Below are 25,892 nucleotides of genomic sequence, written 5' to 3'. Positions count from 1 at the left end.
TGCGACCTGTGCCTTGCTATAAGTACTACCAACTATTTCTTAAGACTCTGAGCGTGGAGGGTGGATCTGAATGAAGAGTTTTATAAAGGATTGTGACTTCTCATACACAAATGTTCTTTGGTTGGTTTGGAGAAAAATGTAGGGAAACTTCTACTCTAGATTTTCCCTCTGCTAAAGGAATTGTTCTTTCTTGAATACTCTTGGTGTTGGTAGTGACCAATGGATTGCTATGCTGGCTTTGATAGTGAGGGTTGAGGCCTCTCTGCTGTCTCAGCTACTAATTTATCTCAGTTTCCCCAAGCAGCTCCTCACTTGTAAGTTTGGATGCACAAGATCTGTTTAGGATGACTGATTGCTATTCGTGGGTGTAACATCCTTGTAGCCATCAAGTCACAAATCACGTCAAGGGTTTGACCAGGATAGAATGGCAGACGTCTCACTCCAAGCAAGGATTATACCCAGAGATGATGACTTTTTACCACCAAGTGGGCTTTCCTTACTAAGTATGTGAAACACCTTTAGTCTGAATAGCTATAGCTGAGGCTTTGAAGTCTCTATGCTGTCAAATACCCAATCTGGGGGAGAGGAGGAGGAAGAAAGATTATAAATCGCTGCTGCACAAAAACAAATAAAAATTAAATTATAAAACAATCTGGTTGGGAGAAACTAAACTGCTAACTTGTTACACTGCTGGAGGCAGAAAATCTGGGGGCCTGAGCTGAAAGGCAAGACTTAGCCCTGAAGCTTCCACAAACAACGCTGGACTGCCTCCCAACTGAGAATTCATGATGAACGAGGACAGAAGCTGTGCAACCGAAAGGGAGGGAGAGGGCAGAGAAGAAACAGGGAAGGCGTGAAACGGGAGTTGAAAAGAAGCAGCAAAGCACTGATTATTCCTGTGCCAGGGAGGGGAAAAGCAAAGAAGAAAGTGGAGACAACAGGAGGAAGGACAAGAATAAACACAGAAAAAAGAGGGGAAAGATGAGTGGGACAAAGGGCTAAGAAGAGATGAAAGAAGAGGGGAAGGTAGAGCAGCACCAATTAGGCCTTTCTGAGCTGGGCTACCAACTACTAAGTAATAAACATTCTTCTGTGCAGATTTCATCTCACCTTGTGCTCTTCCATTGCCTGGAACCCATCCTCAAGCACTTGTAGCAGTTGCTTTTTCTTAACTGGCAAGTCTGGGTCAAACACATAAAAGAGACATTCCAGCATCTTCCTGTAGTTTCTTAACAAGAATAAGAAGCAGGAAAATATTTCAGTGCTTCTGTTGTAAAAATAATATGCAGCCTAAGCGGAGCATGTTCGTTGTACAATGTTCACTAAGAACTAGCTGGATTGCAATTAAGGTGACTTCCACTTATGTAAGAAATACAAATAATGTTGATATTCAGTGTGCAATATCTGGTGAACACTAAAGATCAAATGCATGATAAAACAAGTGTTTTCATCCTTTAATGCATAAGGGTGGTCTCCATTTCCTGTGCCCCCTCAAAAAAAATCTATTTTTTTTTTGTATTTCAAATATCAAGTTCTTACTTCCTTCTCTTTGCTGGAGGTCCTCGGCAAGATTACTGTAGTAGCTGGGAAGGAGAGTGGATAATGGAATCCATGTGGACAAAATATCTCAAAGAATCAGTTTCCATAAGAGAAATAATCGTTCTTTCCTCGTTGAGTGATTGTCCACATGGACTCCACTTCTGGTGACTGGTAAGCAATGACCTCACAATCAGGATCATGATTGTAGGCCAGCTTTGCCAAAATAGGCATCCTGAGGCCTCAGCTAAGGAATAGTAGTGTGTGAAATCAAGGACTGATCCACAGATAGCTGCCCTGCAAATTTCTGAAACTGATATGCTTTTCATACTATAAACATAAAAGTGCCTGAGTCCTGGTGGAGTGGGCTCTAACCTGCCTGGGTGGCAATAGTCTAGCTAACTCATAGTATGATCTAATACAATTAGACATGCATTTAGACAGTCTCTGGGTATGCACTGCCTGACCTTTTACCCTATCAGCAACTGCTACAAACAGTCTTGGGAAACTCCTGAACGGTTTTGTTCTGTCAAGGTAATATGAAAGAATCCTAACCACATCAAGGGTGTGCAACTTCGCTTCTCTTAGTTGGAGTGAGGCTTGGGAAAGAAAACTAATTGGTGATTCATGTGATTCAGATGACCATCTGAAACAACCTTCAGTAAAAACTGTGCGTGAGACCTAAGGATCACTGTATCTTTATGTAACAGCGTGTAAGATGCACCATTCATGAGGGCCTGAATCTCTCTTACCCAACAACTAAAAAATCCATTTTAAAAGATGGATGATATAGAGAGAAAGATTCTAGGGGCTCAAAAGGAGGTCCCATTAACCCCGCTAAGACTAGGTGACAGGAAAGAGGGAGCTCCCAAACTGGAGGAAGCACATGAATAAAGAGCATGAGGAACTTATCCACTGTAGGGTGGAAAAATATGGTGTGACCCTGGACAAGAGGATGGTGAACTGATATAGATGCTAAATGAATTCTTATGAAGCTGATGTATGGTCCTGAATGCTTAAGGACAGCACATGATTCCTGCTGTTCTGGACTGAGTCTTCTAAAGAAGACAGGAGGCACTCTGCTGTTCAAATAGAGCATCTCCCATTTTCCTGCATAAGTCAGTCTAGTAGAATCCTTTCTGCTGTGCACCAGTGTATTTTGGACGTCAGCTATTCAGCTCCTGTTGATGGTAGTTAACCAGCCAGCTTCCATGCTATTAGATGCAACAATGCTGGGTCCATGGCAGGATCTGACCTTCATTCTGAGAGATTACATTGGGTAAATCAGGTAATACTATTGGGGGCTGAGCTGACAGGAGTCTGAGGAGATCTAAACAGCATTTTTGACTGTATAATCAGGGGCATTGCCAGCAGATCGACGGACGTGATCATTCCCCTCTATTTGGCATTGGTGAGGCCTCATCTGGAGTACTGTGTCCAGTTTTGGGCCCCACGCTACAAGAAGGATGTGGGAAAATTGGAAAGAATCCAGCAGAGGGCAACAAAAATGATCAGGGGGCTGGTGCACATGACTTATGAAGAGAGGCTGAGGGAACTGGGATTATTTAGTCTGCAGAAGAGAAGAATGGGGGGGGGGCGGGAGATTTGATAGCTGCTTCAACTACCTGAAAGGGGGTTCCAAAGAGGATGGATGTAGACTGTTCTCAGTGGTACCAAATGACAGAACAAGAAGTAAGTGTCTCAAGTTGCAGTGGGGGAGGTTTAGGTTGGATATTAGGAAAAACTTTTTCACTAGGAGGGTGGTGAAGCACTGGAATGGGTTACCTGGGGAGGTGGTGGAATCTCCTTCCTTAGAGGTTTTTAAGGTCAGGCTTGACGAAGCCCTGGCTGGGATGATTTAGTTGGGGATTGGTCCTATTTTGAGCAGGGGGTTGGACTAGATGACCTCCTGAGGTCCCTTCCAACTCTGATATTCCATGATTCTATGATCTATGCCTCCTTTTACTAGGTCCTAGGAGGGTGAGCTACACTGGTACTCAATCTGGGAACCACGTTCCTTCTTATCCCTTTCAGATGACCGGGTGGGGGAGGGCTTAGCGACTCTACCAGTCTCAGTAGATAGAAGTTTCTCTGAATAGCGAGCCTGGGAACTTGGAGCTGAGCCACAGCTCATAAGCCCACTGATAGAGGAAGCCTGCTGAGGCCCAGTAGGCCCTTTTTCTCGGACTCTGAGAATCTTGTTGAGCACTCCAGGAGAAAAGTTTAAGACAGACCTCTCTCAGTTTCTGAATTCTCTTGGAGAAGGAGCCACAGAATGAGCATCTATCAGGGATATGCTCCTCTCCAAAACAAAAAAGGCACTTAAAACATCCATCATTAAGTGGAATAGTCATATCACAGGAGAGGCAAGTTCTGAACTCCATGGACTTCATTTCAGCCCTAATGGCTAAATCTTGATACCAGGAAACTCCCTAACACTAATAAAAGTTTTTTTTCTCTTTCCTATAGTCAACAGACATAAAAAAAGACAAAAACACTACATTATACAAGATCACTATCTAACTCATTTACACACACACAAAACATCAGTGAAGTCACACACTGTACAAAGGAGAGGACACTGCAGGAATTCCATCTCCCAGCCATGGGCGGCAAGAACAAACTGAGGTATGGGTGGGCACAAGGGCATCCAGACAGCAGGCACTGCCCCAATGGATACTTGTTGGCTAAAATAATCCTATCTTGCACACATGTGCACCAGAAGTGGAACGCATATGGACAATCACTAGAGGAAGAATCATTGTTAATTTTTAAAGCTTCAGTACCTGATCCTGCTATCATGCCACACACAGAACTCCCAGTGAACTCATTTGTCAGTCATATTATCCACCCTGCAGGGAACTTCTGTATAAACCAATCTTTAGTTTCCATTAATACCACCTCCTCAATTATTCCTTTTCTTCTGACCCTTCCTGTAGATAGTTGTATATTTTAAGACTAATTACGTCTTGTATACATTACTCTGAAAATTGTCAAAACTTTAATTAAAGAGTATATATTAAAGAAAATCCCACTTTAGAAACTCTTCTTTCCAGTAATTAAGCTCCCACTCCTGCAAACTGCTTGGACACGTGATCATTCCCCTCTATTCGGCATTGGTGAGGCCTCATCTGGACCCACTGCCTGCACAGAGCTCATTATAGTATCAGGGTCTTAAACCTTCTTGTTAGAAGACAGTGGAATGAATAACTATAATAGCCAAAACTTTCTAAAGTAAAGGCTGAAATCCACATATAAGAAATTTGGACACACCAGCACTGGAGAATACAAATCCACTGGCTGAATATGCAACCAAGTATCTGCATGTACACTACTGAGATGTGTTCAATACAGTTGCATACATGCATGTATTTTGTCCTCTTTTTGCACTCTCTCTCTCTGGCTTTCCTTTAAAAAAAAATCTGGCCATTCACATCTTTAAACTGAATTCACAGCCTTATGCTGGTTTATGTATTGCTTTGTAGAACATATCTATCACTTAAAATCATTAAGTTCACATTGCTTCCCATGTAACTGCTTCACTAAATTGTCATTAAAAATCATCTACTCACTCTGTTTCACTTAAAACTTCTTTATCCAAAAACAGTTGAAACTTCTCTTCAAATAACATCCTCAGAATACGGTTGTGCACTCGGATTATGCGATTTATTTTCACTCCTGTGATACCATATGCTTTGAAGTCCCAGGCACAAAATCGTGATAGAATTAAATCATAGCAGGAATTAAACCTGTGTCCAGGAATGAACAACGGAAAGCAATGAATTAATAACATTTTCTTCTTTTTTTTATTTTTTTTTCCCCCAAGCAGAATCTGACTTTTCTTCTGTTTTCAAATGAAGGGAAAGAAAAATACTATAAGTGATATTTTGGAGTAGTTTCTCTTTCTTTTATACTTTTAGAAATTCTCTCTTTCAACTAGAGATGGATGACTTTGTGTTACCTCATTATGAACATTACAGATTACATTCGGCAGCAAACACTAATGTTAATGAGTTTGTGATCCATCACGTTTCTCTCCTGCTTCTAGGATACCACGTTGCATCGCAGATTTCATAAAATCCTCCACACATGGTTATGGCCACAGCTTTAGGCTTCTTGCCTGGAAAATTGCCACATCCTGTTTGCAAGTGAGTAAATCTAGTGAGTCCATGGGACTACTTGCATAAAGTGAGCACGGTTAAAAGAGGAACGACGATCCAGCAGTAAGGGCATAAACCTAGGACCCAGGAGACCAGGGACCATTTCCCTACTCTCCTACAGCCTTCCTGCGTGACCTTGGGCAATCACTGAGCCTCAGTTCTCCACCAGCAAACTGGAATAATGGCACTTCCATGCTGCACAGGAGCGTTGTGAAGATAAATACATTAAAGACTGTGAGGTGCTCCGATACTACAGTAATAGGGGGTCATATCAACAGCTTCGATAGACAGCTAAAATACAGTTCTTAAAATAAGTCCATTCTGGAAACGTAGTGGCTTCCCAAAAGCTGAGAAAACCAAATTGAAAAACAAATACTCTTTTCAATAATCAGAGGACATTTTTCTAGAAAAAGACAACCAACCACGGCCAGCACAAACCATTAGGCGACCTAGGCAGTCACCTTGGGCGCTAACATTTGGGGGGCGGCGACCGTGATGGCCGGACCTTCCGCTGCCCATTGAGGGGGCAGGACCTTCCGCCACCTAGGACGGCAAAAAAGCTGGCGGCGCTCCTGCAAACAACAAATGCAGATCAACTTGCAATGAATAAAAACACTGCTCTTTCTCTAAAGGACTCTGTGCTAAGACCCTGATTCAAACATTGGACTCATTTAGTATTTCTCCTTGTCAATATTAAAAATCCTTGCCCTGAAAAAGCAGCTTCAAAATAAATTCATTAATTATATAAAATGACAGTACTAACAAAGAACACTGTTTATAAGGAAAGTACAGATAGAAGCTCTGAGCACATCGCAACCTGCAGCACTCTAGCAGACGTGTCTGAACATAAGAGAAAGGCACAGCTGAGGTAGACAAAATTGGAATACTCAAGCAGAAAACTGTCCTTGAAATAATGCCAACCTAAATTTGCGTCTCCCCTCGACAAAGTGTCAAGGTTATTTATACTGAGACCATGTAAACAACCTTTAATGCTTCTTTACAACAAGTAGTAAAGCTACCCAGGAGCTCGCTGTCACTGCTGCCCCAGTAGTTAAAACAGCTATTTGTCATTTCAGATTTCCATATTCCAATTTTATTGACTATCTTATTTTATATAGAATTTCTGGGATGTGAAATAAAATAAAAAAGATAGCTAATAATTAGTCTACAGGGGCATCAAAGTCTTGAATAGTGGAATATTTATCTTCTACTGTGCCTAAGTATCACTATGGACCCAACACAGCTCCCATTGAAATGAATGGCAAAGCTTCAGTTGACTTCATTGAGGCCAGGATGAGCCCCCAAACCTCTGGTGTTGCATTTGGTCCAAAGAACTTACCTAAAAATGAATGGAATCCTTAGACATTTTATGCCTTTACATCAGGAATCAATGGAGTGAATGTTAATTCAAATAACTATTGAACAAATTATAAAAAACAGTCACATTTCAGTTTTAGATATACTAAGAAGACCCCTCACCCAAAATATCTATTTTTTCCCCAAAATATGTATATACTCTTTGATAGTCATGATGATAGCTACTGGAACATTTTATTAAATAATGGACTAATTTACCTTTTTAAAAATTACTGAATTTCTTTTGAAGAATGTGTTTTATAGAACAAATGCCTTTTTTCATTTTGAGCGCTCTCTGCATTTTAAATAATCTCTCTGGTACCAGAGCAAGAGAGAGAACCCTTTTGCATTTTTCTGAGAGGGTGGTGTGGCTCAGTGGACAGAGCAGCTATGGGGTCTATTCCCAGCTCTGCCACTGGTCTGCTGGATGACCTTGGACAATCACTTCCTCTCTCTGTGGCTTGGTTTCCCCATAGGTAAAATGGGGAATCATTACATTTGCCTCCTTTGTAAAGTGCTTTGAAGTGAACTGATGGTTTATTATAGCTTATAAACCACAATAAATAGGTGATAAAATTGTATACTTCAGGACATAAGGCAATAAATAACAAAAGAGGGTTAGGAAGTAAATTCTTCCACAAGCCCATTATTCTATAAGTCTATATTAGAGTTTCTTGCACCTTTCCCTGAAGGTGAGCAGGGTGACTATGCATTCCCTGTATGCAGCACTGATGGGCTCTGTGTTAGTTTCATATAAGGCAGGGTAGAGAGACATGGAAATGGGCAGAACCAAAGGTCACAAACTTCTGTATAGGAGTCCAGAGGGTTCACTTCTCCTGCTCTATCCGTGAATGGCATTTATAGAAGGGCTGTGTGCCCACTCCATGCTCTGCCCACAGGTACTGATTCCATTTCTCTCTAAGCTCCTATGTTGTTCTTCCATACAAAGCCGGGGTCATGAATTTAACCACCAGGACTAAGTTTACTCATATCATAAGCAGGTACTACTCCAGATGAATGTCAATGACAGTGATGCTTACTTAGGCCAAGGCCAGATTTGACCCTACATATGTATCTGAAGAAAACACTTCCTTCAGAGAATTTCAAGTCACAATGTATTAACTGGTTTTTTTGGGGGGTGGAGTGGGGTCGGAGGGGTTGTTAAAATTCAAACACTCTGAAGGTAAGAACAGAAAATTTCTTATCAATAATTTCCCTTCTGCTAGCAACATCTCCCACAATCGTTGACATCTTAGCTGCTCTCCTCTCATGGAGGCAGATCAAAGTTTAGAAGCCATGTGAACTGACCAGGCCCCTCTCAGCTCCTGCTTGCTTCCAGATGAGATATTTCCAAGATGTAAAACTTGCATAACTTCAGCACATAGTACTGGGTTCTTATTCCTTCTCAGTTGTTCACATATGTGACCGTGGTCATGTTGTCTGACTAAATCAGCAAGCAGTTCCCCTGTAGCCTGGACTGAAACCTTCATTGCACCAGCTTGATTGGTCTTAGTTCTAGGAGGTTTATGCTGTGGGTCCTTTCCTCCAGGTTGCAGAAGCTTTGAGCTGTTTGGGACCCTAGATATGTTCCCCAGCTCTCTAGGTTGAAGTCAGTTGTGGGGATTAGGGGATGTGGGAGGCATAAGGAATGCCCTGAGCTGATCACCACTTTAAGGAATTGATCACCTGTACCAGGATCCTCATTTGATCTTTCATGTATTCACGGGAGTGGTCCCATACCTTTAAGATGAAGCCCTGAAGGTGCCCGATGAGTGACTGTGTCCATAGGGTGATCCCTATTGGGAGGCCCTAGCAGTTGAAGGCTCACCTTGCAATAGTGGGCCTCTTGCAGTTCCAAAACAATGCAGGGAAGTCTTGAATCTTCTGGAACCTCTCTAGAAATGGACATATCCTTGCTATCGAGGTGTCTATGTCCACTCCCAAGTAAGTTATTTGGGTGGATGGAATCAAGGTGTTTTTCTGAATGTTGATAATAAAACCATGCATCTGCAGGAAAGTCAAAGTCAGAAACACAGCTGTTTGTGCCATTATGGGGGGGGGGGGGGGATGGAGCGCTGATAAAAATGTCTTCCAGGAAGGGGTATAGGTAGCTCTCCCATCTGAGTCTGGCGATGATTATCACCAAATCTTTGTAAAGACCTGGGGACTGAGGGTAAGCATAGTAGGAGTGCCTGATATTGATAATGCTTTCTGCTGTAGGCAAATATTAGGAACCTGTGATGGCATGGTCTGACCAGGATGTGTAGGTATGCATCTGTGAGATCCACAAAAGACAGAAAATCCCTCTGGGACAGGGATGACACTATAGAAGTCAAGGTTTTCAGCCAGAACTTCATTTTCTTCAACCATTTGTTGAGCCTTCTGAGATCTAGAATGGCTCAGATTCCCCCTGTATGCACCTAAGTCAGGGGTTCTCAAACTTCATTGCACCGCAACCCCCTTCTAACAACAAAAATTACTGTATGACCCCTGGAGGGCAGACCAAAGACAAAGCCCAAGGTCTTCTGCCCCAGGAGGGGGGGCGGCTGTCACCCAAGCCCCACCACTCAGGGCTGAAGCCCTAGGCGGTGGGGCTCTGGCTTCCGCTTCATCCCCAGCAAGTCTAATGATTCTGGCAACCCCATTAAACAGGGTTTGAGAACCGCTGTTCTAAATGATAGAGAAAATGGAGCAGACTCCTGAGAATCTTTCTTGTGAGGGAACGCTCTATATCTCTCTCATACTCAGGAGGTGCGAAATCTTGTTCTAGCTTAGACTCTGCTTTACTGGGTCATTTGAGATGAGGGACTGGATGAAAAACAGATGGGGTGGCACCCATAACTCAGGGGAATATCCCTGACTCACTAGTCCATGGTCGAAGCAACCCATTGCTCCAGGAACTGGGAAATCCTACCTCCAAACTTCCATTCTAGGGGGAAACCTACGTGGTCTTTGTCATAAAGATGTTTTAGGAGCAGGGGTTTTCTTCCCAAGCAATGGTTCTGCAGCTTTCATCTGGGGAGCCTGCTGTCTCTTTACTGGTATTTCTTTAAAGATGAGGTCCAAAAGGAATGCCTTTGTGTGATGGCCAGTCTGTACTCTTTCTCAAAGGCATGGTGTGACATCAGGAGGGACTGTTAGATTTTGCAGCATTGTCTACTACCTTGTTCAAATGTGAAGGAGGAAGTGAGCTATAAAAGCTGCCACCTTCCACAGGCAGCCATCGAGGCACAGAAACTGGAAGCAAGCAGGAGCAATGTGGGCATGGCCAAACCATGCCATTTCAAAACTCTGATCTGCCTCCATGAGCTGCAGAGAGAAGAGAGCAGACCAGATATCAAGAATTGTGGGTGGGATTGGGCTGCAGAAACCAGGTTTAAAATGTAATGTCTAAAATAACTTTACCAAGAATCACTTGGTGAGCCTTCTTCAAAGCGAGTGTTGCCCACTGTTTCCAATTCAGTCAGCAAAAACTGCACTACTAAGCTATTGCTTTTCTTCTTTTTTTTAACTTCCATCTGGTAAATTTTCTCAATTCTGCAACAAAAACAACATGGTAAATTTTGATGGGACTATAATAAATGCTAAGGACAGGCACAAAATTCATCTTGCTTTTTTATAGCAAATTCAGAAAAAAATAGGGATTGAGATGGCTTTTTATGATTTGTTCTACAGATAAGAACTTGGAGCCACATTCGCTAGTTTTCTTTCCATTTATTTTTCTTAAAAATTATAAGTGAATTGGATGTTTGTGAATGGTGCTGGCTTTACAGCACTGGAGGGTGAGGTCCTGTAATGATCAACAAGACAGCTACAGCATAGGCATCTTCAGGCAAGCTTCCCTCACTCCACCCCCAACATTAATTTGAGGGATCATCTGTAGGAGTAAAAGAGAGGTTTAGTTTCTCTGAAGTACTGAAAATGATGCTAGTCTGAAATGCAGCCGCAAAAGGAGCATTGGTAGATCCAGGGGTGACTTATGGCACAGGCTTGATATAGGTGGCTACTCAGGACATTTCAGGTTGCAATATGTTCAACCCCCACCCCCACCCCAACTCCTTCAATTGTTCCATTACTGAACTGACACAGTAGAAGTGTGCATGTGTCTTCTCCCTCCTCACTGACAGGAATCTAGGACTCTCCCTCTGGAAACCAACTCTTGCTCACCAGTTAAAAAACCTGGCATGATCTGGTTCTCTTTTAGGTCTGATGCCCACAGAATTCTTTGTCAACCCAGTTTTCATTGCACCCTGCGATGGGGTGAGAGCAAACTAAGCCTTTAGTAGCCCAAGACACCAAAGCACATAAGGCAAGCACTGGCTAAACTGAAGGATCAATGATAGGTCTAAGGACTATTGTCTTGTAAAACACCATAGAATATAATAAAATGCTTTCAACTATTGTTAAGCTAGCAATCCAAACTCTCCTTTGGTAACAAACAGTCCTTTCTAAACTTAGTAAATCGTGAAGTATCAGATTTAAAAAAAAACAGTTAACGCTCATTATTTATTTTCCCACTTGAATTCTAATATGATTTTAGTACCAACCATCTGAAGAATCCCTAGAACTAGAAATTCAATGCTTTATTAGCATCTCAAAGCTTCGAATATCAGCTTCCAAATCTTAGAGGATGAAATTCATCCCTGTGCAAAGGCCTCACATAAGCCTATAGCACCACTTCAGTCTCACTTAAGGCCTATTTTGAGGGGTTGCACCGTGCATTGATCTTGTGCTGGTCTTTTGCTCAGGGATGAATTTCACCCATAAAGCACTCATCTCTAACTAAAGAATGTCAAGAAAAAGCAGTTGCTAAAGTTATGTTGGAATTCCAGTGGTAATCAGACTGGCATGAATTTTTAAGATTTGACAAATACCTCCTGACTTGCCAAGGCATTTTGCTGGACCAATACATGTTTTTAAGACCTGTAAACTTTTCCATTCACTAGTCCTACATGGCTAAGAAAATGTTTTGGTTCCAGCCATTTTTGTTCTATCCTTGTCCTATCTTTGAGACTGCTAATCATTTTTTTTTAAATAAGGACACCTGTCTACTAGGAAATAGATTGAATCCAGCAACTCAGTTCACATAGAGTAGTTAACAGCCATTTTAATGACTTTTATCATTTATTTTATTTCTATTATGTTCAAACCACTTCAGCCTTCTTTCTTGAATCACAGTCTCTGCAGTCTGTTGGCCAGTCCTTTGTAAAACCATCAGCACGTGTTACTTTATCCCACAAGCGAACACCAAGTATTCTCACCAAGAAGGCTGAATGCATTAAATTTCCTGCTGTGGGCTTCTAGCATTTGCCAAATTTCAGTATCACCTGTAAAGTCAAGAGCTTGAAATTTTCTTTTACTCCACATATGTCCTGTATCTCCCTTTGATGTTGCTTTTTGCATCACCTAATCCATCACAGAAAAGATGATGCAACCCTACTGCACACCAGTAATATCAAACTAATAAGTCTCTCCATTTTCTGTCCTTATGCAGCAGTTTGAACGTTCACATGGCATCTCGACTAGTGACATTACCTTTCTAGGAAGCCCATACTGTTCCAAGATCTTCCATAGTGATTCTCCATGAATGCAGGTGAAAGTTTTGGTGAAATCTATGAAGTTCAAGACTAATCTGTAGGCAAGCCCTTTCTCAATCAATCATCTCAGGGTAAAGATGTGATCTACACATTTTTTTTAACCTAAAGCCTGCTTGCTTATTATTTCAGTACCTCATCTATGCCCAGGTTAATTCTGTTCAACCGTATACTACAGAACACTTTTCCGTGTTCTAAAGTAGTTTTTTCCTTGCCAGTTATCACACACCCTTAAGTTGCCTTTCTTTGATATTTTATAAAATATATCTTTCGTCCAGTCCTCTGGGCAGAACTCTCTCTCCCAAACTATATTATAAAATTAATGACTTTTGGAATACTATCAGTTTTGTCCTCAGACAAAATAAATGTAACACAGGCTCCAAATCCTACTATCAGTCCCTTTAAATACCAAGCTCACCTCAATGAGTTGGAATGTATACATTTTTCAAATTGCAGCTCTTATCCAATTAAACATACTCATCTAGTTTTCTGTTCCAGAATGTTATCCTTTCCCTCAGGGCTTCTAATTTCAGAAAGAACTTATTTTCAAGACTTGACTCCTCACTGGTTTCATCTGTGTTCTCACTATCGTCAATTGATGTTTCAATTTCCAGCCTTTTACTTTTAATAGATTTGTTATTCTGTATTCTGCCTGATGTCTGCAGCTCTGTCAGTTCACGTTCCAGCTGTTAAAAAGAATGCACCAGGATTCAAAGGCAATAGGTGAAGTGAAGTTAAGTTATGGTACAAAATTACAGTATTTGTTTTTCACAGAAGATAAGTCTTCTAACTATACACTATAAAGTGACCATGAAAATATTTACCAGAAAACTAATTTAATAAAACAATAATTTTCTTGATTTTATCTTGACAACAGACTTTTCTTGTTTATTTAGCAAAATAATTCTGCAATTTGTAACAAGTTACTTAAAAACTTGACAAACCTGAAACAAGTAAAAACATATACTGAACAGGGCTTAGGGCTTCAGTTATGATATATCCTGCAAAGTTGAAACTCCCACTCTTTTAGAACTAAATACACTCATATGGCCTGTAGTAGCTTATATTATGATCAAGAATATGAAATAATGATTTCCTGATAGCCTACTGTGTTTAAATTTGAATTTATTTTTCTTTCTGCTTCCTGGGATATCTTCAGCTGTCATGGACCTTTATCTCCTTATATTGTCATGGCTATGAGTTTTTTATATGAATTGGATATTCATGAAAATTAAAGACTATCAGCACGACCTAAAGTTAGGTATGGTGAAGGCAGGCACTGTACAAGTTTCCCCACTTAGGGCTTGGAACTGCAGTGCATAGAGAAAGGTGCAGAGGGGATATGCTCAGCAGGGATACAGGCAACAACTGCATGTTATATTAAAAGATAAACCATGCTCTGCACTTTGAGCTAGCATGTGCATCCACACGTTCTTTGTCATGGGTGCTCAGCACCGAGAAGGGTGTGGGTTGAAGAAATTAGGAACAGTTTTCTCTGGAACAAAGGGGCCAACCTCAGCTCGACAGCATAGTAATGAGGTGCTCAGTAGCCATCACCTTGGGGAAAAAAAAGTTAATACTTCAACAGAAGTGAAGCCAGGGTTACACTGCTCCATTACTGACCAAGATGACAAATAGCTCAGCTCTGACCTGAGCAGACTCACTGACTTTTCTAATGCGCCCAGGGCGAAATCTTGGCCTCATTGATTTAGATAAGGCCAGGCTCTCATCCCTCTCAGTACCCTGTCCAGTATTGAACCTTTAGCACTACAATGCTGACATACAACTCCTTTGCTATTGCAATCCAGGATTTCTTTTGAGCAGCACTACAACTGAGATTTAGGTAAATTCATTTTATGTAGAGTTGCCAGGTGTCTGGTCGAAAAGGGACCCTGGCAGCTCCGGTCAGCAGCACAGCAGGGCTAAGGCAGGCTCCCTGCTTGCTGTGCCTCTGCACGGCTCCCAAAAGCAGCAGCATGTCCCCGCTCCATCTCCTAGGTGTAGGAGCAGCCAGGGGGGCTCCACGTGCTGCCCCCACCCCCAAGTGCTGCTGGGGCGACACCTGTGAATGGGGCAGCGCGCAGAATTGCCTGGCCATGCCTCTGTGTAGGAGCCGGAAGGGGTACATGCTGCTGCTTCCAGCAGCCGCCGGAGGTAAGCACTGCCTAGTGCCTGCACCCCTCACCCTCGCCCACGCCATAACCCCTGCTCCCATCCTGATCTCCCTCCCACACCCAAACTCCCTCCCAAAGCCTGCACCCCATACCCCCTCCCGCACCTCAACTCCCTGCCCCGATACCTCTCCTGCCCTCCGAACCCCTCAGCCCCAGCCCAAAGCGCCCTTCTACACCCAAAACCCCTCATCCCCAGCCCCACCCCAGAGCCCACACCCACAGCACGGAGCCCCCTCTTGCACCCAAACCCCTCATTTCTGACTCCACCTCAGAACCTGCACCCCCATCCCAGAGCCCATACCCCCTCCCACACCCCAACCCCCTGCCTCAGCATGGAGCCCCCTCCCATACTTTGAACACCTCAGCTCCACACACCAGCTTGGAGCCCCTCCTGCACCCCAAATCCCTCATCCCCAGCCCCACACCAGAGTCTGCACCCCCAGCCAGAGCCCTCCCCTTCCCTCCCCACTGCCTCAGCCCAGAGCCCCCTCCTTCACCCTGAACTCCTCATTGCTGGCTTCACCCCGGAGCCCACACCCCCAGCCTAACCCTCACCCCCTCCCACACCCCAACTCCCTCAGCCAGCCCAGTGAAAATGAGCAAGTGAGTGAGGGTGGGGGAGAGCGAGTGACAGAGGAAGGGGGGGGGAGATAGAGTGAGCGGGGGCGGGACCTCAGAGAAGGGCAGGGCCACAGAGGTGGGGCACGAGCAAGGGTGTTTGATCCAGAAGATCCATATAAAAAGAGCTGCAGGGCCAGAGGCAGTTGGTTGCTGCAGGGAGCCCAAAGTTGTGCGAAGTTAAGGAGAGGTAGCAGGAGGTGTTAGCTAAAGGGTCCCTGGGCTGGGAGCCAGAGTAGAGGGTGGGCCTGGGTCCCCACCACTCACCACTGGGGAAGTGGCTAGACTCTAGAACTGAGATATCCCTCCCTCCTGGAAGGGGGAAAACATGAACAGTGACATGGCCGGAGGGCTGAGTCAGGAAGAGGACCCTGCAGCACTTGGACTGAGGTGGGTCTGCAGGGGGTGATGATGATAGGTGAGGCATCACCAGGAGATGGCACACCAGCTAGCAGAGCTAATCCATGTGATGGCCAAAAGAAGGCATTGCACTGGTAAGTGAACCCTGTGACACACCCATAACACTTTTTAAAATCAGGCCATTTCTTTATATACCTATATATGGATTTAAGAGCCTTGACTTTTGACACCCAAGTTTGTAAATTTCCCAGAAAAAGGTTTTCAGCCAGGTCTACCATGTTTGATTATATCAGTCACATAACTCTTCTTCACTCTTCAGCTGTGGTTTAAAGCTTTTAGGTTATTCCACCATGATAGCGGACTCAAGCCTCTGTATGGAAAACAGAGCTAGAGGATGCAATTAAGAGTAACAACTTTAACCACCGAGATGTGTGAGAGTAAGAGAATAACCTACCCCTTATTCCATTGTAACAGTAGGGAAGGATTTAGCTCCCAAAAGTAACATTGCCATAAAATTACACAACTCAGATACATCTCAGTCCACCTTCCCTAAGAGCATCAACAAAACTGGTATTCTGAATATTCCTTTCTGCGCAGTGTAAGAGTGCTGATCCCCGATCAAAATACTTGAAAGATTTAGATATATGTAAGAAGCAAAACTCTGGAGTATTTTTAAATAGGCATATTTTAAAATAGCTAATTCAAGGTACATCTTAAAGATTTAGTATGAACATAAAAAAAGAGCGTAGACTAAAACAAAATGCTTTACTGTTTAGGATTATTTGGGATTGCATTGGTGTAGCTGAGAATAGAATCTCATCCATTATCTTATTGCTTATACTGTATTTAAAGAACAGGAAGATAACATTTAAGCCTTAAAATTAGAACACTGCAATATGAGCACAGCCTGTGGAGGCTTACTGAAACTGCAGCACAAGTAATTGCTTTTAAATATAGCGTAGGTATTTAAATAAACGCAAGGGGGTGGGGGTAAGGTAAGTTTTCCATTGACTTCAATCAACTGATCAGCCCCTAAGAACTTTGGGCTATATTCTACACTCAGTTACACTGTCCAACCCAAATGGGTATAACTGAAGGCAGGATTTAGCCAAATAAACCTAAAATGATTTCTTCATCCAAACTCTCATCTCCTCCCAAGATATACATTAAAATTTCTTTCAAAGGATGCATTGTTTTCTTGATATATTTGGCTATTTAAACTTACATGTTTTACATTGCAGCTGAACAATTTTATTCGATCTTCTGGCAATTTCTGCAGTTTGCATTTTCTTTCTTTTAGCTTTTCAAGCTCCTCATTGAGCTGCCTGTGAACACTCTTTACACGCATGTTATAGTACATTATCTTTTTCATCACTGTAGCCTTCAAGTGTCAGGAAAACAGGAAACATTATTTGTCAGAATAATGTTAGCAAAATATAGCTGTTCACACAGGCTGTTTTCTAACAATTCAGCAACCTTGTGACATTACATTTTATATTTACATTACAATTTTAAATGATTACTTCAGGAATTGTATACTAGATTTTTAAAAGGGATTCATTCATTTCATTTTGGGGGTTTGTTTTCAATCTCTTTGTGATGTTCCAGTCCACTTAAATGTAGTGTTTCAATCAGCACTACATAAATGCACATTAGGGAATCTTTAGTGTGCACCAACAGGGTCAACATGGATCAATTAATGCACATGTTTGTGCATTTTAGAAATCACACCCTGTAGTCCACATCTGCTCCATGTAGTCAAGCCCTTAGATACAATTAACCATTTCTAGTGTTTTTCCAATGATTATTGGATAAACACTGATTTCATTTTTGTAGTATCAGGGACGTTTTATCAGTGTTTATTGATTACAACTAAAAATCAGAAGCCCTAGGAATTGTATACTGCTAGGCTTAACAGGATTTGATTTTTACCTTATGATTTCAACTGATTTCAACCATAAGCATTTTTTCTATTTTTATCAATTTAAAGTTTCTCAGTTGCAGACAACAGTGGGAGTCCGACAATAAATTATTTAATGATATATGCTGAGATTCAGAGAGTTAAAGCTTTATAACCATTAAAACACAAGTGGTCAAAATCATGTCAAAATATACAAAATAAGTTCCTTAAATCAAACTCTAAGTTCCTCAAGCAGCATTTTTCTAATTTTGTCTATCTGTAATTTTTCATAATCATCAATGGAAATATTTTTCAGTGTGTGTATAGTATAATTGGCATTTACCAATAAAAATCTAATCCTTCCAAGCCTACATATTGCACACTGGATTGTCTTCCAGTTAAAATATTATCGTTGTTGAAGAATGTTTTAAAAAATATAAAATATGAATACATAGAAACTGTATATGAGAATACTAGTAAGATTTTTTTTATTTTTTAAAACAATGTCATGCTTGATTTTCAGTTAACTTTCCTGTAGTTATTGCTATTCTATGAACTGTAATCTCTTTATAGAATACCTATCTAAAGGCAGTCTTTGCAGTCTGTAATAGATCCTTTAAATAATGAAAAATATATTAAAGGCCTTGCAATCAGTTTTCAAAGGGAGGGAATGGCTTCCTTCAATACAACAACATTGCCTCTCACCAACAAAGAAAAGTGGCCAATAATGCGAACCCCAAGCATGAGTTGGGCCTCCCAAAATCACGAGATTTTAAAAGCAATAATAGAGATTGGGCTAGTTTTATTTGCGTTCACGTTTTGAGCCTTTAGGTTTCACATTTTTTCTTCTCATGTGAAGTAGAAACTTACTTTTTTTTAATTAACGCTGAGATTCTTTCATAATCAATCACCAGATATTGTGAGAATCATGATAAAAATCACAAAAGTTGGCAACACTGCATGGTATTAGTTTTGACATAAGCACTTCAATTTTGTTGGCTGAAAGACAGATGTTGGGCAGTGGAGGTGTGTTACCAAAAACTGAGAGATAAAGAGGAAAAGAGATCATAAATATTGCTGGCATAGCTATGTCATGAAAATCTTATCCTTACCTCTGCCAGGACCTTGATTTGTTTTTGAGACACATCATATGTATCCAACCTTTGAAGCTGAGGCATATGATACAGCACATGTGTAGCATAATTACAGAGAAGACAAACAGGGTTGGGGTCATACTGAGGATCATTCAGACTCAAATCTTTTAAATGCGGTAGGCTTGCTAAATTAGAGAGTTCCTGGAAAAACAATGAAAATACTAAATCAACATCATGTTGGTGGTCCTTATTTCAAACATCAGCATTTCAGCATGAAGGCAGGTCATTACTTTTAATTATTAAGAGGATATATGCAACAGCAGAGGGGGCAAAATCAAGCAGATCTGGGATAGTATTAAAGGCAGGAGTATCATTCTCCTCTTCCCCCAGCCCCGGAGAAGCAACCCTGCAGGGACTCTATTGGGATCCAGCTCCATACAGTGGAGAGAGACAAGTAGGAACTGTGGAGTGGTCACTCTCTCTGGCAGCATATCCCCCAAACCTGTGAATTTTAGCAGGGAATACCTAATCCTGTAACATTAACTTACCTGTTTTCCCCCTTGATGTTGTGACATCACCTACCTAGGATCTTCAATGGTGGGGGGCCCACAGTTGTGACCCCTGGTGGACAAAGTCCAAGCCCTAGCAGGCTGCCCCATCCCCTCCACAAAGAAGCAAGTTCACTATTTCTTGGGATTAGTGGGGTACTGTCAGTGATTCATTCCAAACTTTGCTACCATTGCCGCCTCTTTGACAGATTTGCTCAAAAGACCTGCACCCAAAAGGGTCCGTTGGACCAAAAACTATGACAAAACATTTAGAACAGTGGTTCTCAAACTAGGGCCGCCGCTTGTTCAGAGAAAGGCCCTGGCGGGTCGGGCCAGACGCGGCAGGTAAACAAACCAGCCCGGCCCACCAGGGCCTTTCCCTGAACAAGCGGTGGCCCTAGTTTGAGAACCACTGATTTAGAACACTACAAGACCAGCTGATCCAGGAACCAGTGCTATTCCACTCAGATTTCTCAAAGCCATATGTCTGTTTGCAGGAGAAGTCTGAGGTCATGCTTGGAACTGTGCTATCTCAAGATGGAGAGGAAGCTTAAAAGGGAGCAATTCCGCTCAGAACAGGGAGGAAGTCAGACCTATCCTAAGGGCTCCTGAACAACAGTACCAAAAAAGCCTCCCTGTGAGGAAGAGGATTGCCTGCTCAGCCCGGCTGAAGCTGAAGGTTTAGTTGTCTTTTCTTTTGCTATCTTATATTGGACTTGGAGACACTGGGGGAGATGGATGGTAGGAAGTGACCCAGGGAAGTAGCTTTGGGTGCACTCCAGAGTACCTGACACTGTTGTCTCTCACAGGCCCTGGATTGGAGGCCAGTGGAGTGGGAGTGCCTGGGCTCCCCTACCAACTGCCCTTTGTTGGGGGGGCATAAGCCTAATTTCCACTGCATCCCACCCTGTAGTGAGGATAGCATAAGGACACTGAAAACCCTGAGGTGAGAATAAGCCACATACAAGGGTTTGGAACTGGACTGAAAGCCCTTCGCACCGGGAGGTGAGAGACTGGAAACTGGATGTGCTACCCACTAGACTACCTGGCCCTCTGAGGACTATTACATGTCCTGTCCCCTCCAACATGTCCCTGTCCCAATCCTGTCTCTTTCCCATCCCTAGCTCCTTGTTCCAGTCCCATTCTCCTCACCTACTAGTCTTATTCTCCACCTAGGCTTCTCATCCCAGTTTCCTCCCACTCCAGGATCTCTTTCCTAGTCGCAGTCCCCATTCCCTTCTGAGTCCAACCCCCACTCTCAGTCTCCTTACCCCGTGCCAGTTCCCCAGAGCTTCAATAGGCACAACAGAGCCTGCAGTGACTCATCCCTCAGGCATTCTGCTGCAGCCTATCCCTGGGCAGGGCCCAGGTCAGATGAACCCCCTCAGGCATAGGAATCTCACTCTCACTGCCAGAGCCGCAAGTTAGTCTGTGCAACAGCACCACTCATTTAGGAACCCTCCTGCTGCCTTGCAGTGTTACAGACGCCCTAGGTTTCCAGCCTGTCCTCAATCCTGTCCCAGTCCAAGCCATGTTCCAGCCTGCTTCAGCCTTGTTTGAGCCCTGTTTTAGCCTTGCTCCAGCCCTGCACCCACCTCCTGACCCACAGACTGACTCCAACCCAGCATCAGTCTTCGGCCTGCTTCTGGACTCTGACTAAGATCCTGATTTGGCTTGTCTATGGATTCTGAACCAGAGCTTGTCCCCGGGACCCAGTTTCAGCACTGCCCTTGGCCCAGCCTCAGCTCCACATCTGGCTTCAACCCTGGGTACCTGTCCTCGACCACCACTCCAACCACCAGGACTGATCAACTAGAATCCAGAGCCTGACTGGTACTGAGACTGAGGTGACAATTAAAAGAACATAAAAATGAAATGTGAAGCCTCAACATACCTTGAAGGAACATATTCTGTTGCCAGAGAGGTTTAATCTTTCCAATTGTTCATTGGGGTCAAAGCAAGATCCTAAAATAAAACACAAGGACAAACAATTAAAAGAGAACATGGTTGCACCTACTGCACTTGGTGAAGTACACATTTTCATCAGACATATAAATTTTAACCACAGACTATAATTGCACAAGATTATAATTCATTATTACAAGTGAATAGATCTTATGCAGAGCAACCTTTTCTTTTTCCACTCAAAACCAAACCTAACATAAAAAAGAATCTGAGAAAAATTAGCAGATTTACTAGTTGCTGTATAAAAAAAATACAGTGCCTGATTCTACTCTCACTTAAGTCAATAAAGACCTGATTCTCATATACACTAAAGCCCATTTACCCTACTCAGGCAGTGTAAAGGAGCCTTAAAGTGGGTGCACATTCCATTGATATCCATTTTAAGGCTCTTTTATACAGCCGAAACAGTGTTAAAGGGCTTTAATGTAAATGAGAATTAGGCCAGGAGAGTTTTGCCATTGGTTTCACAGTGGCACACAGGGCTTGATTCTGTACCATTCAAGTCAATAGGTGTTTTCCGTGGATTTGAATGGGAGCAGAATCAAGTCCATATACAGACTTCACAGCAGTAAGAATTACTATACAGAAATGCCAGGCGTCAGGTAAATATCACCTACCAATTTTATGTATTAAGTTTCCAGCCAGATTGAGCTCCTTTAAATTCTGTAGAGTGTGAAATCCCTGTAAATATTAAAAAAGGTAAATACAATATTGCAAATAATGAAGTTCCTATAGACTAAAAATCGGAAGGCAGATCATTCCAATGTAAGAATAATTTGGTAAGGGTTTAGTCACATTTTTATTCAACAATATTAACTTTTATTGGAAGCTTCATTTTGTTCTGGCATGTAAATAGACAATGAATGCTGCTCAAAATGAATTTCTTTGGAAAGCCTTGTAATTTATACTAAAATTAAAAATAAACTTAGTCTGGCAGCTCTTTAGCTTCACAACTGATAATCAAAAACCTAACAGAATGATGCCCCATGTCATGGGTATTCACTAACTTTTGGCTTCAGTCCATATCTCAGCCTTGGGACATCACAGTGGGATGCAGTAGTGATGTCAATCATTTGTGTGTGTGATGGAGATCATAATGTCCTGGGATGAGATGCCAGCATTATTTATTGTGACCCATCTAATAAATAACAATGTTAATGTATTGTCTCTTTTCATGTTCTTCCTGAGCCCTAACTCTTCAGTCACTACTTTCTCTCTCTAATTTTCCACAGCACTAATCTCCCCTTCTTCTTATCTTATCCCCTATTTTATCACTCCCTACTCCTATCCTCTGCCACTGTTATCTCTCCGGTATTCTATTTTCTATCCATTCCCATCAGCCTTTCCTCTTTCTCCATTAATGTCCATGAATGGATTGGGTTTAAATGGAGTCTAGATCGACCAAAAAAGTGGGTTGTCTCAGAGTCCAGATCAGTCCCAATCTTCCTCTCATTAGGATTCACACTTGTTTTCCTTCCACTTCTCACTCAATCTCCTATGCCCAGGGTACTTCAACATGCATCAACCAGCACCAGTGAGTTGTGTGGTCTGCTGTCGCTTTACTCCTCTACCTCAGAATTTCTGTTTCCCGTGAAACCCTCTGAACATAGTATCCAAATTCCAAGGCTGCCGGTTTAATCTGCCCTTGTCAATTTCTTCCTTCTCTCTAAACCTTCATCTTAGCCTAGAATCTCCCTCCTTCTGCTTTTCTCACACTCATATGAAGATGGGGATTGAGACTTATCTCTTCTCTCCACCTTGGGGGAGACCGGCAGGTGTGTCCTCTCTGGCAGAAGGGTGTGTTTATGCCTTTTTTCCTTCCTTTACAACACTCTCTGACTGCAAGAGCTCTCACTTGCTCTGTGATGAGCACTCCATCCTAAAGATTAGCAGTAGACTGGCATCCATTTATTTTGTAGAACTTGTGCAGATGAGCTACTTTGACATAAACGCCATGAGGAAAGGAAGCGGTAACTGCAAAATGTTCTTCTGATCAGGGGCAGCTCTAGACATTTCGCCGCCCCAAGCAAGCACGGCGTCATGACGCGGGGGGTGCTCTGCCGGTCGCCGGTCCCGCGGCTCCGGTGGACCTCCGAGCCGCGGGACCAGAGGACCCTCCGCAGGCATGCCACCGAAGGCACCCTGCCTGCCGTCCTCCCGGCAGCCAGCAGAGCGCCTCCTGCGGCATGCCACCCCAAGCACGCGCTTGGCGTGCTGGGGCCTGGAGCCGCCCCTGCTTCTGATATTACCAAGTGATAGCAAGGACCACAAGGCACATGGATGTTCTAAAGGCTGCAAGTGCCCTTGGACTGTAAAGTGAGTGGCAAGGCCAAATGTTCTTAATTTTTAATAGAGTCTGTCTTTTTTCACTTAGCAGTTTATGATACTCAATGTGGCTGCCTTTTGCTAACTAGAACTCTAAGGGGTCCAATCCAGCAAAACAGTTTAGTGACTCTTCAAGCTGTACAAAATCTAACTTCAGGGAACTAGAGTAGATCGGACAGCAAAGGCCTCTGCAAAAGAGCTCTCCTCCTCCTATGCTCTCTGCTTCTCAGTCTTGAGATCTATTATTTTCTGCCACCCAGAGCTATTTAGCCCATGCAGTAGTAGTACCCAGCACTAGTGCAGCCAGGTCAGAAGAAATGGGCAGATTCCCAACTTTGGGGATTTTTTTTTTTTACTGGAAGAAGTTATGTAAGGGCTGAGGAAGCAGAAGGCTTCCTGTATCAATCACCCACATCACTGAAGACGCCAGAGCAGCCCTCCTCCTCTTCTCCATTGGGTCACCATTTTTTGTGGGATGTTTGAAATAGTCTTTTGGCTTAATGGGCCTCTTTAACTCTCTGACTGATGGCTTGTTCCCATATTTCTCCCCCATGAGAGTTTTGGGTGGTGGGGTTTTTTTTGGTTTTCTGTTTTTACCTTTTTTACTAAAACACGATTAAAATGGAAATTAAATTGCAAAAAAAGCATTGACATAATTCTGAGGTCCTGATAAAAACCTGCAAAAACAAGAAAACTCAGATTTAAAGCTCAAGTCCCTTCCTGAAATCACCTTGGCATGCCTAGGAAATGCAGAGGTCTCAGAAAAGTGTGTGATTTTATTTGTTATGTATATGCAGCATACCATAGCATATGCCATTAGTTCTTGATGTTTCAGCCCTAACTCTTTATGACTGTGGGTTTAAGTCAGACCTTTTTGTGGTTCAATAGTCTTAAAAGATAGCCTAGTTTATAAGTTGTTTTCAGATACTATAGGATCCATGTGGTATAAATAGAATGGATTAGCTAGAAGGAATTCAAAGGGGAAAAAAAGTCTCACCTGTATCTCCTTAATTTGGTTATTGTTCAACCAAATTACCTCCAGCTTCATTAGGGTCTCCAGATTTTCAATTGTAGAAATTTCATTGTAGTACAGGTAAAGCTTTTCCAAATTAGTGCAGTGTTGTAGACCATCAATTTTCTGCAGTAGAGGAAGATGTATTAGTTCTCAATGAACAAGAAGGAAGAAAGGCATCCTGCTCATTAACATTCTGTATATCTAGAGAGCAACGTGGCAACTCAATCTTAGAGGGCTTAATTCAATGCTCATTATATCAATGAAAAGACTCCCACTGACTTCAGTGGGCTTTGGATATGGCCCACAAAGAAAAAGCAGTAGCTGCTGGAGCACTTCTTGATGAATGTTGAAGTGGTTCTTTTAAAACAACATAATTTTCAAGAAAACATTTTTCTTACTAGTTTCCTAAAAAATAGTTTGTACTCTTTGTCAGTTTTTTAAAAGTTGTTTTAGAAACACAACAATGGGGTTCCACAATGCAAAAATATTAAAATTATCAAAAGAGGTAACGTGATCATCATTCTGATTTAACCACCAGTGTGATTACAGATAATAGAGTGTCAGATTCTGAACCCTTTATTCACAGTGAGTAGTACCTTAATCCTTGAGTAGACAGATTGACATCAGTGGGACTACCTGTGGAGGAATGTGCTATTCAGTGTGAGTAAGGGAATCAGAATCTGATGAGTTACCTAAAAAGAAAAATCATAGCGTTAACTTACCGTTAAGCAACATTCAGCAATCCATAGGTTTCTGAGTAATGGACAATACTCCAGGTCTGAAATCTTCTGAATGCTTTGTCCAACAAGAGTGAGAGTTGTTAAGTTTGGGAAAAATGACATGCCTACTATCTTGGGATAACCTGAGAAAAACATCTCCAGTGTAGATGTTTCTGGTCCCTCTTGATCAATTTTCTCATAAGACAATCCATTAGAAGTGCACTGCAAATAAAACACAACTATTATTGCTCTTTTTATTTCTCTGGTATGAAAAATGCATTTTGGAGGAGAATGCCCAACTCCCACTGAAAGTCAATTGGAGGTAGGTGTTTAATTGTCATTCGTGCCCTTGAAAAGTCCCGCCCCTTCTGCCCCCATCTTCAAGTATATATGCAACTCCATAAAGTTTTTGGACACATATTATGTTTATTTTTTCATTCACAAAAGACAAAGTTCAGCTCTAGCTTCAAAATGCACCTTCTGTTTCATTATCAAAATAACCAATTGCATCCTAATGTACCATATATA

General features: G+C 42.3%; 1 protein-coding gene across 7 annotated transcripts in view; it reads right to left on the bottom strand.

Annotated features, from left to right (window-relative positions):
• The window catches only part of LRRC9 (leucine rich repeat containing 9), an 89,474-nt gene that overhangs the window by 57,627 nt on the left and 5,955 nt on the right, over nt 1-25,892 (bottom strand). For all 7 annotated transcript variants that reach the window (XM_039538309.1, XM_039538310.1, XM_039538305.1 and 4 more), the window contains exons 3-12: nt 25,368-25,586; nt 24,628-24,768; nt 21,923-21,986; nt 21,235-21,305; nt 18,811-18,993; nt 17,024-17,179; nt 13,124-13,332; nt 10,458-10,589; nt 5,109-5,285; nt 1,111-1,228 (exon numbers count right to left, since the gene is read on the bottom strand). In XM_039538309.1, coding sequence (XP_039394243.1) covers nt 1,111-1,228; nt 5,109-5,285; nt 10,458-10,589; nt 13,124-13,332; nt 17,024-17,179; nt 18,811-18,993; nt 21,235-21,305; nt 21,923-21,986; nt 24,628-24,768; nt 25,368-25,586 — 1,470 coding nt within the window. The remainder of the gene's footprint in view (nt 1-1,110; nt 1,229-5,108; nt 5,286-10,457; nt 10,590-13,123; nt 13,333-17,023; nt 17,180-18,810; nt 18,994-21,234; nt 21,306-21,922; nt 21,987-24,627; nt 24,769-25,367; nt 25,587-25,892) is intronic.

This window comes from Mauremys reevesii, linkage group 4 (assembly GCF_016161935.1).
Source record: "Mauremys reevesii isolate NIE-2019 linkage group 4, ASM1616193v1, whole genome shotgun sequence".
NCBI lineage: Eukaryota > Metazoa > Chordata > Testudines > Geoemydidae > Mauremys > Mauremys reevesii.
The sequence above is the reverse complement of the archived record's forward strand: the minus strand, read 5'-3'. Positions and strand labels throughout refer to the sequence as shown.